Source organism: Hyaena hyaena, unplaced genomic scaffold (assembly GCF_003009895.1).
Source record: "Hyaena hyaena isolate Hyena2069 unplaced genomic scaffold, ASM300989v1 scaffold_215, whole genome shotgun sequence".
Taxonomy (NCBI): domain Eukaryota; kingdom Metazoa; phylum Chordata; class Mammalia; order Carnivora; family Hyaenidae; genus Hyaena; species Hyaena hyaena.
This window is the reverse complement of record NW_024080846.1, coordinates 134,720-151,716: the sequence shown is the minus strand read 5'-3', so window position 1 is coordinate 151,716 and position 16,997 is coordinate 134,720. Positions and strand designations below refer to the sequence as shown.

Sequence of the window (16,997 nt, the reverse complement as noted above, 5' to 3'; positions counted from 1 at the left end):
TGTTATTTCTTGTCTTTTTATGATTATCATTTTAACACATGGGAGGTGAAATCTCCTTAATGGTTTTCATTTGTATTTCCCTCTTGATTAGTGATGTTGAGCATCTTTTCATGTATATGTTAGCCATTTGAATATCTTCTTTGGAAAAATCTCTATTCATATTTTGTGCCCATTTAAAAATTGGATTACTTGGGCTTTTGCTGGTGGGTTGGATGAATTCTTAATATATTTTGGATATTAACCCTTTATCAGATATATTATTGGCAAATATTTTCTCTCGTTCAATGGTTTGCCTTTTAATTTTGTTGATGGTTTCCATTGCTGTGCAGCTTTTTAGTTTGATGTAGTCCTGCTTGTTTATTTTTGCTTTTGTTGTTTTTACTTTTGGTGTTAGATTTCAAAAAAGTATCACTAAGATCAGTATCAAGGAGCTTATGACCTGTTTTCTTCTAGGAGTTTTATGGTTTCAGGTGCATTGAAGTCTTCAAAATATTTTGAGTTAACATTTGTATATTATGTAAAATAGTCCAATTTCATTCTTTAGCCTGTGGATAACCAGTTTTCCCAATAGCATTAATTTAAGAGACTATCTTTTCCCCATTTTATATTCTTGGCTCCTTTGTCATAAAATAATTGGCCATATATATGTAGGTTTATTTCTACATCCAAATTATTTTTGTCATATTGTGTAATAGGCTCTGTTTGGTCATTTACATCTTTAATCCAATTGTATTAAAAATAGCCACATATGGTCACCTCAGTGGCTCAGTTGGTTAGGCGTCTGGCTTTTGACTTGGACTCAGGTAATGATCTTGCAGTTCATGGGTTTGAGCCTTAGTGTTGACAGTGCACAGCCTGCTTGGGATTCTCTCTCTCTCTCCCTCTCCATATCTGTCCCTGTCTCTCTGCCCCTCCACCCCTCGTGTGCTCTGTCCCTCTCTCAAAATAAACAAACTTAAAAAAAATAGTCATTTAGCTTTTGTGTTCAGTGATGTCTGGGTCATGCTGGTGTTACTATTGTAATGATTCTGATTATCATCATCTGAGCTCTTAGAAAACATGATTACAATTTTAGCAATATGAAAAATTATATTAGCACTCTCTTGACACAAAGCACAACAGTTAATCCAAAGACTAAGTCAAAGATGGACTGTTAATGATTTCAGTACCCTTACGCTGCACATTTAAGTCACATCACTCAAAATGAATCACAAATAACAATTGTCAACATCTGCAGTCAGAGTTAAAAACAGCAACTACAGAAGGCAGGTAACTTATGCTTATTCACTGGACACCAAAACATTGTTGCTTTTAGTTCCTGTTTTGTTTTGTTTTTTAGCTTCCAAATGGATTTTCTTTTGCTTCAACCTTCCAAACCAGTTTCCATAACTCAGAAAATTTCACATCTCAGTAATGGATTATTTGGTATTTGAGACTTCCCGTATGACAGCTTTGATGGTCCCAGGCAAACGTTCATGGCTGCTTTCCCTAGGTTACTCTGGGTCCAGATGGCAGTAGAATGGTGGCACCTGAACCTGGGATCAGAGGAAACCTTTCAATCCAACTAGTTTCCTTTGGTCAGCTGCCAGAGGGTCTGTCTTAATCCCTTATAGTTGGGGCCTGTAGGTCTACTTTGAAAGCTCCTCAAGCAGGAAGAATCCTCTTTTATTCATGGATGGGTAAGTGTTTTTGCTTTATTAAGGCCTCCAGCTGATTGGATGAGGCCTACTCACATTGGAGAAATCTATCTGCTTTACCTAGTCTACTGGTTTAAATGTTAATTTCATTCCAATTCACACTCACAGAAATACCCAGAATAATATTTGACCAAATATCTGAGCATGCTGTGGCCTAGTCAAGTTGATACATAAAATTAACCAGTACATACACTAATAATAGTATTTGCTAATAGAAAGATACCAGGATCCCTTCTCTATAAAATTTCTTTGATAGGGTATACTTACCTGTATACATAGATTCTTCTTCTTTTTTAAAACAATTTATTTTGAGAAAGACAGAGAGAGTGAGTGGGGGAGGGGCAGAGAGAAAGGGGGTAACAGAAGATCTGAGCAGGCTCCGTACTGACAGCAGAGTGCCCGATGCAGGGCTTGAACTCTCGAACTGTGAGGTCATGACCTGAGCCACCCAGCCACCCCTGATTATTCTAAATAAACCTGGAATCTATCTATTTATGGCAGAACAGCCAGTTGGAGAAACTGGGTAGTCATGTAAGCTGCATAATTAACAGTACCATTCATGAGCAGTTTTGTGACTACTTTACTCAAAGCTCTCAATTGTTTTTTTCTGAAATCATTCTGAATGTGGGGGGAAAGGAAAAAGAAGGGAAACTTTTAGGAATTGCAGCTGATGGATTCAAGCTCTTTCAGGAAAAAACTCTTTTTTTGTACCTGATGTTTGCCTACAAAGTTTGGCATGGGTAAGATCTATATTTTAGGGAGTCTGATTTAACACTTAAACTCTTGAATCATAAAGGCTAAGACTTTGGGGTAATAAAAGGGAGGGGGTGAAACACCATGAATAGTTAAATGCCTGAAAAATTCACTGAGACATATTTGGAATGAAGTAGAAGAAGCTTGAGGGCAGATTACTGGGGACTAATCTTAACCAATGTAAAATGGAGACCCAGAGTAATTATGTGAATTCTTTCATGGTGGTTACTAGTGTCTGTTAAAACTAGATAGTGAATGGTAAAAATATAAGACCAGTTTTTTGGGTTTCTAGAAATCCTACTTATGTTCTGAGGCTGCCTGGGCATATATTACATTCCTTTATAAATAACACATGTGGCATCATTGATTATCCAAAAGACTATATAAGTAGCTAAGAATCAATCTGCAGTATTTGGCCAGAGAGGATGTCCTCTTCATCTGATTCACTGGCTTTCTGATTACAAATATAATGTCATCCTCAACCCAGAGCTATTGGGAACCCCAATCACAAGCACAAAGTAGACTGGAAAAATGTTGCTCTTAGCTTGAACTGACTTGAAAAATGCTGTGGGAACTAAAAGAGAAGCACTGGGGCAGTCCTCAGAGGAGTATATTAAGCCCCAACCATACACAACTGTAGCAGGGGGTAGCTCCTCTACATATCATCTCCTCCACTGTTTTAACTGGCAGAGAACAGTATTCTAATCCAAATGAAAAAAAAAAACACTTGCCAATAAATTTTGGAGAAAGCAGCACTTGATACATTATTAACCCAGATAGGTGGCTGGTATATATAATGAGGTGGAAGTTGAGTACCTGTATAGATCAGATGCTCAGGAATGAATAAAAATGTCAGCTGAGAATGAATAAGACCTGCTGAGGAAAATGTAGATATTAACATTAGTCAGAAGTGGGTCAAAGCTTGGCCATGCATTCTACAAAATAATTCTAGAGCTATCTTAATGTCCTATAGCTATATTTGATTAAAAACTTAGTAAAGGAGAGAAAGGCTTTTTTCTTTCCATCTGGTAGCAGCCATCAGCTCAAAGGTAAGCCAAGATGGGCAGTTACAAGTACATCCACCAGCTATGAAGAAGCAGTCCCACATAATGCACTTTCTTCTCAGGGTGTGTTGCTGGCACAATTGCCAGCTCTCTGCTCTCCACAACCCCCTTCCCAGCCTCCCTCGCTGATAAAGTCCTTAAAGCGCAGAAACTGGGGTACAAAGCCAAGCAAGGTTATGTCATACATCAGAATCGTGTGTGACATGGTGACCGTAAATGCCCAGTCCCTAAGGGTGCTACCTGTGGCAAGCTTGTCCATCATGGTGTTAACCTGCCGAAGTTTGCCCCAAACTTTCAGGCTGTTGAGGAGGAGTGACCTTGATGCCACTGTGGGGCTCTAGGAGTCTTGAATTCTTACTGGGTTGGTGAAGATTCCACATACAAATTCTTTGAGATTATCCTCATTGATCCATTCCATAAAGCTATTAGAAGAACTCTGACACACAGTGAGTCACCAAACCAGTCCACAAGCCCAGGGAGAAGGGAATGCTGATATCTGCAGACCATGAAAGCCGTAGCCTTGGAAAGGGTCACAAGTTCTACCACACTGTCAGTGGTTCCTCCCGTGTGGCATGGAGAAGATGCAATACTCTTCAGCTGTGCCGTTACCACTAATATAAGTAATGCTTGTAAAATTCTTCGCTAACAAACAATTTAGGACAGTTAAAAATAAGAACTTAGTTAAATAATTTAGTTATTTAGTGACTATTAATTTTTAATATTTAGAAAAATATGTAATGTAATATAAGAGAAATTAAATGCCACATTTCCCAGATTTAATTCTCATGTATAGGTACAATCCCAATAATCTGTGATATACATGTTAGAATTTTGGATAAGCTATATCAGAAGGAAATTGAAGAAATGTTTGTAAGCATAAAACATATACTTCATCAAAGAATATTACCTTCAATCAAATAAATCACTATATAGTGTAAGGTTGAAAATTCCTGAGCAGTAAAGCACTAGTAGTGGCCCATTTTATATATTATATGTTAATGTATATTCAGTTTTTTAATATAGTCATAAAATATATGAGTGAAGTTTAGTGTTTGGAAATACTGTTGGTAATGATATCCTCTACACATTTTCATTTGGTGAATAAAATTTCTAATATAATTTGAAATTATAAGTATAATAAAATACCTATACTTTTTCATTATAGGTAAAAGATATTTGGGGGGACGATCTACCACTTTTTCAAAACACCGATTTGAACTCATTTTCTACATTTCTCTACCTGTGCTCATCATCACTGCCGCTGTTTTAATAAAGCAGAATAAAATAAGAGACCTGTGTTACAGGGGGGAAACTGAAAGTGAGAGGTATGTATTTGTTTACTCTTACTAAATTCAGTGAGTCAAAAGTATTCCTGTTTCATCAGGAATAACCTAAGACAGGAGGTAGAATAATAGGAGGCGAGACTCAGGGAAACATTTCAAATCTGTCTGACGTCCTTCATGTTTTTTTCTAGTTTTACTCCTTACTACAAGTGTTCATTTCACCACTAGTATCACTTTAAGAGGAGATATGGCTGCAAAGAGTATCGTGGAGGTCTGCTCAGCCTCTTAGTCTGCCAACCCTGTCTACCTAGTCTTACTGTCCTCGGGCTTCATGAGGATATGTAACACTGCATCTAAAGGAATTCTTTAGATACAGGTACCCAGACCAGTGGCGAATGACTTTATTAGAATGGCTCTCTCAACTGAAGATAGTATTTATGAACCTGCTTCCATAACATTTATTTTCCTAAGTATTGATGCTGCTAATTTATAAAAACATTTCTTAACCAGAAATTACATGTGCAGTTTATAACACAGGTAGGAGACAGGAGGCAGCATCATGAAATGGGAAAAAATAAATTTTAGCCTCAGAAAACCTATTTTTAATGCCTAAATCTTGCATGCAGAAACTATGGCACCTTGAGCAATGATTAAACCTCTATGTGTTTAAAATTATTCTCTATCACTCTATACAATGGGAGATAATAATAGCTTTCCAATGAATCATAAACTTTTGGGTATACAAAACTAATAAGTGAAATCACCACGTTATCTGTAACCAGTTACACAAACAAGTAGACAAAATTATGAGGCCCCTTATTCGTAATTTACTATATTTTCTCACAAAATGATTTACCTCTAGTTTTAACTTCCAGGAATTGATAGGAAGAGAAGGCATGAGCATATGTGATGAGAGGAAGAAAAAATAGAACTCTATAGAAAAATTAACTGAAATTTTTGACTGCTATTTTAAGGTTTTAGCTTAATTTGACCAGAGGAGTTAGGGATATCATAGAATCAGAGGGCCTGTCTATTCATATGTGGGCTTGTACATAATTCAATAAATGTAAAATGAAGATGAGAGGAGTTAATCAACAAAGCAAGGTGGCTGATGTCATTTGTTCTAATATTAAGCAAGCATCCATCTACAGATGAATGATAAAGAAGATGTGGTAGACATACACCATGGAATATTACTCAGCTATACAAAATAATAGAATCTTGCCATTTACAACAACATGGATGGAACCAGAGTGTGTTATGCTAAGTGAAATAAGTCAGTCAGAGAAAGACAAATATGATTTCACTCATATGTGGAATTTAAGAAATGAAACACAAGAACAAAAAAAAAAAAAAAAGACAAAAGCCAGACTATTAAATACAGAGGACAAACTGGTTGCAAGATGGAAGGTGGGTTGAAGGAATGGGTGAAATAGGTGAGCGGGATTAAGAGTACACTTACCTTGATGAGCCCTGAGTAAAGTATAGAATTGCTCAATCATTATATCGCACACCTGAAAGTAATATAATACAGTATGTTAATGTAATTCAAGAAAGTAAAAAAGAACTGTCCCTGTTTTATTTTGTTGGAAGGAGACATTTATTTAATGTATCACTCTTTTTCTTTGAAAAATAGTCACATAGTTGTTCAAGATTTTTTAATTTTCCCAGCTAAAATAAACTGTCAATTTTATAGATCTGTGTCAGAAGAAAGCAGCAGTAACAGCAAGTTATCCCACAGTGTAAGGTGAGTATAGAACAATGTGATTAACCATTGTACATTCTATGTTTTGATCCTTGTTTAGGAGCACTTCAAAACTGTCATTTTGAAACTAAAATACTTGTTCATAATATTCTTTATGGTTCTCACTGTTAGCATTAATAATACTAAAAAATAAAGCTTACTTTCATGATATATCAACCTCTCTTCACCAACCTACCCTAAAAGAGTGATTGTTGTATACACTCACAAGCATCAATAAGTACGTAATTTGTGGGATTTATTTTTGAGCATTGGTAAGGAGCACTTATATCAATGACAGTTTACTGCCACATGTAAAGAGCACTGATATTATAAGGGATATCTATGTTCTTGTAGTTACACTATCATCTCACAAAAAATCACTGCTAGTAAGATAAAGCCTTGGCATTTTCATTCATTTTACTGTCTTAATTCATCTGGGAAAGTACATTTAGAGATGAGAAACAGAGCAATCGAACAGAATATTTTATCAAATTATATATTCCTCCTTTGTTATTGGTATGTAAAAATTTCCCATACCATATGATGGATGGAATATAAAAGGAGATAATATTTTATATAGCATCCTAGATTATTTTTCAAGTTCTCTCTTCATCCTTGCAGTGCAAAGTTGCATGCTATGATGTTTGTGTTACAAATATTGGATACGTGTCTGAACTGAGGGAATTACTAATTTTAAAAGAAACACTATTAAGTGTGGACAGTCAACTTCCTAATCCTGTTGTCAAGGCAGACTGTTTTAGGTTCTACAAAAATTAGGCATATCACTGCTTTCTAGCTAAGTCTATACTTTAATCCTTTTAATCACAATGAAATATGTATTAGAGAACAGAGAACAATCAAATATGCTTTATTTCATGATAATCTCTATAGAAAAGATAGAAAAAGAAGAAATAATTGCAGTCAAAGACAATGGATGGAAAGAAATCATTAAGGAAAAAGCATAAATAAATAAAATGGAAAATAAACAAATCAACGGGAAAAAATGAGCAAAGAGAGAGGCAGTTTCTTGAATATATTAATGTATATAATTAACTGAAACTACACTGTGTCTAAACCTTCTTTCAAGTAACACCTTCTTTCATTAAGATACACGTATAATGTAACTTCTACGTAGAAGGATATGAGAATGACCATATGCTTAACTCATTGGAATGTATATAATACGCCCTTTACCTAACATCTTCTTTCATTAAGGCAGTGTTTGTTAATGTATCTGTTGAAGCATGTAGAAACAGAGAAAAAATATTAGCCAGTGGCTCAAAATAAAAGAGAAAGTTATAAAGTACCAATATTAGGTAATAAAATTGCATATTTTTAAAATCTTTTGGACATTAAAGGAAAGATAAAACTAGTGATAACTTAAAATCAATAAATTTAAATTTTTAGATGAAATATATGTACTTTCCAAAAACATATCTTTCCCAAAGTAGAGAAAAAAATGAAAATATGAGTAAGTCTTTTCCATTAAATATCTGGAAACTGTCATTGAAAACTCTCTCACAAAGTTGACATTTGGGATACTGTTTGCATGGCATGCATCAGGAACAAAAGAGCCAAGAGAAATGAAGCCAGCACTTGCTTAATCACATTCTCTTATATTGCACTGGCCAAACAAGTCACAATACCAACCTCAGCATCAATGAGGGGATATGTGTGATACACTCCACACACTCTAATAGGAGATACTAACAGGCCACATGGCAAAGGACATGGATGAATAGACATACCAGAAAAAAAGCGAAGATTTGGGAAACTAATTCAAACCATTTAATCTTCCAAATATTTGAAAAAGAAGTAATACCTATCTTACACACACTCATCTGGAGATTATAAACATAAGAAGCATATCCCAAGTTTTTCCATGCATCCAGAGTACCCTTAATACCGAAACATGACAAAGACTCTACTAGAAAGGAAAATTATAAATCCATTTCTGATTAAAGATGCAGCAACGTTAAGCAAAACATTTCCAAGTAAACCTAGTTATCATTGTAAAAGATAAATAGCCATGGAGGGGAAGGGTGAACTAGGAATGAAAAGTTCATTTACAATTAGAAAGCCAGTATAACTCACCATATTGACAGAAGAGAAAAATTATGTGCTCATTTCTATAGATGAAGGGAAAACAATAGCCTTTCACTATAAAAATGCCCACTTAGTGAGTGCTAGAAGGAGGTTATTGCAATTTGATAAAGGAAATTTGAAACAAGAAAATATACAGCAAACATTCCAGTTAATAGTGAAATTGTGAATGTTTTCCTGAGAACAGGAACATATTCATTTCACAGTTGTATTCCTTTTCAATATTGTGTGGGTGATCCTAGCCAGGAAAATAAGGTAAGAAAAAAAAAGTAGAGATTGGAAATAAAGAATGAATAATGTCATTGTTTGTAGATAATATGACTGTGTACATATAAAAGCATAAGAAATTACAAACCAATTAGAATTAATAAGTGAATTTAAGGTGTCTAGGATACAAGGCAAATATATAATCAAATTTTAAAATGTTTATTTACATATTTATTTATTTTTGAAAGAGAGAGAGCACAAGCAGCGGAGGGCAGAGAGAGAGGCACCTAAGGTGAAGCAGGCTCCAGGCTCTGAGCTGTCAGCACAGGGCCTGACACAGGGTTCGAACTCACAAACCCCGACCGAGATCGAGACCTGAGCCAAAGTTGGCTGCTAAACCGACTGAGCCAACCAGGTGCCCCAAGATTTCATTTTTAAGTAATCTCTACACCCAATGTGTAGAGGTGGACAGAGGATCTGAAGTGGGTACATTCTTGAACAACCAGTGAAGAAGAAATAAAAAGGAAATTAGGAAAATTTTTTGTAATATTTTTTTTTAGAAAACATCTTGAGACAAATGAAAATGGAAACACAGCATACCAAAACACAGCTTAGGAGTACCTGGGTGGCTCCGTCGACTGGTTACACATCTGACTCTGGCTCAGGTCATGATCTCATGGTTCGTGGGTTCCAGATCCACCTCAGGCTCTGTGCTGATAGCTCAGAGCCTGGAGCCTGCTTTGGGATTCTGTGTCTCCCTATCTCCCTGCCCCTCACCTACTTGTGCTCTGTCTCTCTCTCGCTCTCTCTCAAAACTAAATAAACATTAAAAAATTTTTTAAAGTAGTGCTTAGAGGGAGGTTTATATCACTAAAGGCCTACATTTTTTGAAAAATAGAAAGGTCTCAAATAAAAACCTAATTTTACACATCAGAAAAATGAGAAAGAACAAACTAAAGGCCACAGTTAGCAGAAGGAAGGTAATAATAAAGATTAAAACAGATAATAACAAAATAAAGAATAGATAAGCAATTGGGGCACCTGGGTGACTCAGTTGGGTAAGCATCTGACTTGGGCTCAAGTCATGATCTTGTGGTTCCTGAGTTTGAGCCCCACCTCGGGCTCTGTGCTGAACAGCTCAGAGCCTGGAGCCTGCTTCAGGTTCTGTGTCTCCCTCTCTCTCTGTCCTTCCCCTCACTCATGATCTGTCAATCTCTCTCTCTCTCAAGAATAAACAAACATTTGAAAAAAAGAATATGAAAGCAATTGAAAAAAATCAATAAAAGTAAGCACTATTTTTTAAATGAAAATTAATTAGCCTTTAGCTAGATTAACACAAAAAGAGAGAAGACTAATATGAATAAAATCAGAAATGAGAGACATTACAACTGGTGCTACAAAAATAAAAAGGATCATAAAAAATTATTATGAACAATTACATGCTAACAAACTGGAAAACCTAAAAGAAGTGAATAAACTTCTAAAAACGTACATCTTACCAAGGCCAAATTATGAAGAAATAGAAAGTAAACATATCAATAACTAGTGAGAAGATTGAACCAGTAATCAAAAACCTCCCAACAAATAAAGTCCAGGGTAGACTGTCTCTAGGGGTGAATTCTACCAAACATTTAAGGAAGAAATAATGCCAATCTTCCTCAAACTCTTACAAGAAATTGAAGAAAAGAGAACACTTTCAATCTCATTTTATGAGACTAGCATTACCCTGACACCAAGACCATACAAGGAGACCACGAGAAAAGAAAACTATAGGCTACTATCTGTGATTGGTATGGATGGAAAAGTCTTCCACAAAATACTAGCAAACAAAGTTCAACAGCATATTAAAAGGATCATCCCCATAACAAAGTGATATCATGGGGTTGTAAGGATGGTTCAGCACACAAATATTAATCAATATGATACATCACATTAACAGAATGAAGAATAAAAATGGTAAGACCATCTCAATGCATACAGAAAAGGCATTTGACAAAATTGAAAGCATATTTATGATACCAACTTTTAACAGATTAGGTGAAAGGAGAACACTTCAATATAATAAAGGCCATATATGAAAAGCTCACAGCTAATATCATACTCCACAGTAAAAAACTTAAAGCTTTTCCTCTAATATCAAGAACAAGGTAAGTATGCCCATTATTACCATATCTTATTAAATCTAGTACTGGAAGCTCTAGCCAAGGCAGTTAGGCAACAAAAAGAAATAAATGGCCTCTAAATCAGAAAAGGAAGAAGTAAAATTGTTCCTGCTTGCAGGTGACATGTTCATATATAATGAAAACCCTAAAAATGCAAAATGAAATACTTAGGAATAAACTTAACTAAGATGGTGAAAGACTTGTGTATTGAGAAGTACAAGACATTGATGAAAGAAATTAAATAAGACACAAACAAATGAGAAGATAATCTAAGTTTTTGATTGAAAGCATTCATATTGTTAAAATGTCCATACTACCAAAGTTATCCATAAATTCGATAAAATTTCAATGGTATTTTTGACAGAAATTAAAAAAACAATTTTAAAATTCACATGGAACGACAAAGGACCCTGAAGAGCCAAAACATCCTGAGAAAGAACAACAAAGCTGAAAGCATCACACTTCCTGGTCTCAAAATATACAGATTACCTTTGAACAACATGAGTTTGAACTGTGTGGGTCCCCTCACACATTTTTAAAAATAAATACAGTATAGTGCTGTAAATGTATGTTATCTTCTTTATAATATTCTTAATAATAATCTCTAGCTTACTTTATTAAGAATACAGTATATAATATATATACAAAATATTTTTAATTGTTTATAATACTAGTAAGGCCTCCAGTCAACAGTAGCCTATTAGTAGGTAAGTTTTAGGTAAGTCAAAAGTTATACAGATTTTCAACTGCATGGGAGGTTGGTGCTCCTAATCCCTGTATTGTTCAAGGGTCAACTGTATTGCAAAGCTACTGTAATCAAACAGTATGGTGTTCATATAAAGACAGATACAGACGGACCAATGGAACAGAATAGAGGGCTCAGACATCAACTCCTACGTATATAGTCAACTGATCTTTGTAAAAAGTACCAAGAATACACAGTGGGGAAGAAAGTCTCTTTGAGAAATGGTGCTGAGAAAACATGTGGATATTCACATGCAAAAGTATGAAATTTGACCCTTTTCTTACACCATACACAAAAACAGTTCAAAATGGATTAAACATTCAAGTGTAAGACCTGAAACTATAAAACCCCTAGAAGAAAACTTAGGGGGAAAACTTGATGACATTAGCCTTGGCAGTGATTTCTGGGGTTGACATCGAAAGTACAGGCAACAAAAGCAAAAAATAGACAAGTAGGATTATATTAAACTAAAAAGCCTCTGCACAACAAGGGAAACATTCAACAGAATGAACGGGCATCCTACAGAATGGGAAAAAATATTTGTGAACCATGTATTAGGTAAAGGGTTAATTGCCAAAACCTATAAGGAACTCCTATGATCAATTAAAAAAAACCCTAATAACCTGATTTAAAAGTGAGCTAAAGATTTCAAAAGGCACTTCTCCTAAAATGGACAACAGGTGTATGAAAAGACTGTCAGCATCACTAATCATCAGGAAAATGCAAATCAAAACCACAATGAAGCATCACCTGTTAGAATGGCTAGTATAAAAAAAATAAGTCAAGTGTTGTCAAGGTTGTAGAGAAATTGGAACCATTGTACACTGTTTGTACGAATGCAAAATATTGCATCCACTATGCAAAACTGTTGAAGAATTTTCAAAAAAAATTAAAAATAGATCTTCAGTGTGATCCAGTAATCCTATTTCTGGATATCTTCCCCAAAGAATTGAAATTAGGATATCAAAATGATATTAGCATTCTCATGTTTGTTGCAGCACTCTTTACCATAGTCAAGATGTGGATACAAACTAAATGTTCATCAGTGGATGGTATATACATAAAGTAGAATGTTGTCCATCCATAAAAAAGAAGGAAATGCTGTATATGTGACAATATAGGTGAGCCTAAAGGGCATTATACTAAGTGAAGTAAGCCAGTCACACAAGGATGAATAACTTTTAAGATTCCACTTATGTGAGGCATCTAAAATAGTGAAACTCATAGAAACAGAGAGTTAGAATAGTGGTTGCCTCAGGCTGGTGGGAGTTCAAGCAAAACAAGATGTTGCTAATGAATGAGAATAAAGTCTCATTTATGCAAGATGAATAAGGTCTAGAGATCTGTGCAGCCTTCTCCCTACTGTTAACAAATACTTAAAAGTTTGCCAAGAGAGCTCCTTTAAATGTTCTTACCCCAAAACAATAAATTTTTTAAAAATTTAAGATGTTTGGCTTCCCAAAATATTTATGGAAGAGAAAAGGCAAACCACAATGTGGGAGAAGATTTTTGTAACACCTATTTCCAATAAAGGACTTATATTCAGAATATATACAGAATCCTTAGAAATCAATAACAAAAGGTGTGAGAACAGAATAGGCAAGTAACTTCTTGCCTAATAGGTAAAAGACTTCGCAAAGTATGATAATGAAGGGGCTCAAAACGTGAAAAATAGCTCAATATCATTATCAGAAAAAGACAAAAGAAAGAAGAGTCTCCTAAACCCCTATAAAAGTGGCTAAAAATTAAAAGTACTAACAACATCAAGGGTTGCTGAGAATATCAAGCAATGTACTCTGACACATTGGAGGTAGAAGTACATGTTGCTACAGCACAGTTTTTACTGTTGAGGGGCCATTTAGCATCTATTAGATTTCAATTTAGTTTATAAATCTTATTTTCATGTTTAATATGGTACTTACCATACTTAAATTTGATATTTATATTATAATTAACTTGACATTTATTTTCCAGAATTTTGACAAAGATAATTCCCATGAATTTTGAGTCTAACTTAGCAAACATATTTTTCTTTCCCTTTCCATTTAACTTGAAGCTTATTGTCTTTACCTTTCCTTTGGTATACTTTTAACTTTAAATCTTACCTTCTTCTCTTCTAACTCAGTAATCTACATATATATAGGTTTCTGTATATTTAACATAAACTCAATCAAAATATTTTTTGGATACATGGATAGGGAGAATTGAAAAAAAGATTCTAAAATTCATATGAAAAGAAAATAGCAGTATCCAGGTAAACTTTTGTACTAACAATGAATAAAATATAGAGCTTTTTTTATTTTTAAAAAGCACCTTTCTGATTTTTAATGTACTATCAAATGTCTATTAAAATATATAGGAACTTTGGTAAGTATACAAGTTAAAGAGAAGTTTCTCATAATCACAATACTCAAGAAAAATTTCCTTTAACAATATAGATGCATATCTTTTTAAATGTTTTTCTAAGCAAAACATAAATATACTTGGAGCCTCATTGAGATTCTTTCTCTCCTTCTCACTCTGTCTCTGTCTCTCAAAATAAACTTTTTAAAAAAGAAAATACACAACACGCTTATATGAGGTTACAGGCATTTTTGAGACTTTGTTTGTATGAGAGATGCTTAGCCTATTTGCACCCTCTCCCATCTCTCACTGCACTGATTTTTGTTACATAAATTGGAATTTTAGACCTAGTCTACCATGAATAAATTCCTGTATTTTAAACATGTTTTATCTTCGTTCCAAAATTTTTGTCATTTTCAGTTTTGTACTGACATTTACAACAAACATTTTGACTTTATTTTATGCTGAACTGGTTTCATTTTTCATTATAAAGGGTGAGTTTTAGATTTTAATTACATTTGGATCTTTTTCCATCCAGCGACCTTGGAATGCCCAAATCTTACTTTGATTGTCCTTTCTTTTCTTTTCTTTCTTTTCTTTTCTTTTTTTCTCTTTTCTTTTCTTTTCTTCTTTTCTTTTTCTTTTCCTTTTTCTCCTTCCTTCCTTCCTTCCTTCCTTCCTTCCTTCCTTCCTTCCTTCCTTCCTTCCTTCCTTCCTTCCTTCCTTCCTTTCGTGAGAGAGAGTAAGGGGCAGAGAGAGAGGGAGACATAGAAACCAAAGCAGACTCCAGACTCTGAGCTTTCTGCACAGAGCTGGATGCTGGGCTTGAACTCACAAACTATGAGATCATAACCTGAGTGGGAGTTGGACACTAAACCGACTGAGCCACCCAGGCGCCCCTTGACTGTCCTTTCTTAATTCATTCAATAAATTGTATCTGTATGTGAGTATGTAAATCATTCTGGTTCTTATGACAATTGTAACAAGTAATAAACATTCATTTAAAAAATATAGGTATACAAAAGAATGAAATAATGATCATTAATTTTAGCACCAAGGATGATCATTGTTAAAATGTTTTAATATACAGTTGTACACATGTGTGTGTTGGCATATATATTGGTGTTTTTATATTTTACCAAATGTGATTGTACTTACAATTATCACAATTTTTTCTTTTTTATTCTAAATTAAAATTCATATATTTAGAATGAAAATTTGAAAGCGCTTTGTTATATTGGCCTAAACAGTTTCTAAACTTTTTTTTTTTTAATATTTTTTATTTATTTCTAGGAGAGAGAGAGAGAGAGCGTGAGCAGAGGAGGGTCAGAGAGAGAGGGAGTCACAGACTGAAACAGGCTCCAGGCTCTGAGCTGGCAGTCAGCACAGAGCCCGATGCGGGGCTCGAACCCACGAACCGCGAGATCATGACCTAAGCGAAAGTCGGACGCTCAACCGACTAAGCCACCCAGGCGCCCCTGGCCTAAACAGTTTCTAAAGATAGACAAATGAACAACTTACAGAATTTTAGGAAGCCACTTTTATTACAAAACTAAGAGTATTTGCAGTTGTAAATAATTGTTTTTTCTGGAATTAATTATTATTTCCCTGATCCTTTTCCTTCAGCTAATCATGCCCTTTAAATTACTTGTGTTTCTCTTCCAGCAACAGTCTCTAACGACATTGGCTTGGAGAAAGGACATTACCAAATAAATCATCAGAAACTGACTTAAACCAAGAAGGAAAATATAATTTCACCCTCACCTTTGTTGGTGCTACTAACAGTTTAAAGTATGAAATAATAAATCATCAGCACTTGTATCACCTAAATTATGTCTGATGTTTTCTCTGTATTTTCAGTCTCAGCTTCCACCCTATGTACTCCAACATGAATCCAGGAGAGGCTCTGAATCAGCTGAAAACAGCCTAAGACCCCCATTTCATAAAGCCAAGAGGGCCCGCCAGTTCAGTCTCATGAGCCAACTCTATCAGTGTTGCATTTTCCCTTATACTCCTTAGTTTGACCTGAATCTTCTTTCCGGAGTCCAACCTCCCATCTTCTCTTAAGAGCTCCTAGCTTTCGGCCAGCCTGTGACTTGCCCCAGTGCCACTTACATAGATAGGATCCAAATCCAATCCTTTTCTTGTTACTGCTTTTTTCTTTGAAAGCTATCTACCTGCTTGACCCTGTTGAGACTCCTGTTTATCAAGAGTAGATTTATCATAGAGTTAAGGAAGCCAAAGCATCAGGGCCTCTTACTTAAATAGGGCTCTTTTCAAAGTCAGGATCTAATTTTATATTATTTTTTTCAGAGACGGTTCATCAAATTTTATATAGTTTGGGCCCTACCTGGATTTTCCTCTTTACCAGCAACCTTGGCAGTGGTGTGCTGGAGGCAGTTCACACCAGCTTACAAGAACTCATTACTAAAATTTTAGAAATTTTGCTCTCATAAAAAAAGACAACAACTTTTGGTGAAGATGCGGAGAAACTGGAACTGTTCTATGCTGTTGGTGGGAATGCAAAATGGTGTAGCTGTTACAGGAAAAAGTATGTTAGGTTCCTCAAAAGATTAGAAATAGAACTGCCATATGATACAGCAAAGATGGAGGAAAATCATTTTGCTTTTAGATTTGAAAAGGGAGGTGGATATTGCGAATAGGAGGGTGCCACTGAAATAAAATGTTTTGCTTCCTGGAAGACAACTTCTCTATTACTCATAATTTCATACAAATTGTGTAAAAGGTCAGTGAAAAGTTGGGAATTGTGTGGTTGTGTAAAACTTTGAGGATTTTTATTCCTATTTAGGAAACACAGGGCTTAGTAATTCTGTATTAGTCAAAATATGTGCTGTTATTTGGATATACTTTAGTATGAAGTCTTCATTTAATAATA

General features: G+C 35.0%; 1 protein-coding gene and 1 pseudogene across 4 annotated transcripts in view; both read left to right on the top strand.

Moving 5' to 3' along the window:
* The window catches only part of LOC120238650 (disintegrin and metalloproteinase domain-containing protein 5-like), a 109,252-nt gene extending 93,321 nt beyond the window's left edge, over positions 1-15,931 (top strand). For all 4 annotated transcript variants that reach the window (XM_039242501.1, XM_039242500.1, XM_039242503.1 and 1 more), the window contains 3 exons: positions 4,680-4,839; positions 6,494-6,544; positions 15,767-15,931. In XM_039242501.1, coding sequence (XP_039098432.1) covers positions 4,680-4,839; positions 6,494-6,544; positions 15,767-15,779 — 224 coding nt within the window. In that variant the 3' untranslated portion in view covers positions 15,780-15,931. The remainder of the gene's footprint in view (positions 1-4,679; positions 4,840-6,493; positions 6,545-15,766) is intronic.
* On the top strand, positions 3,510-4,129 carry LOC120238656 (annotated as a pseudogene).
* Positions 15,932-16,997: the final 1,066 nt, after the last annotated feature.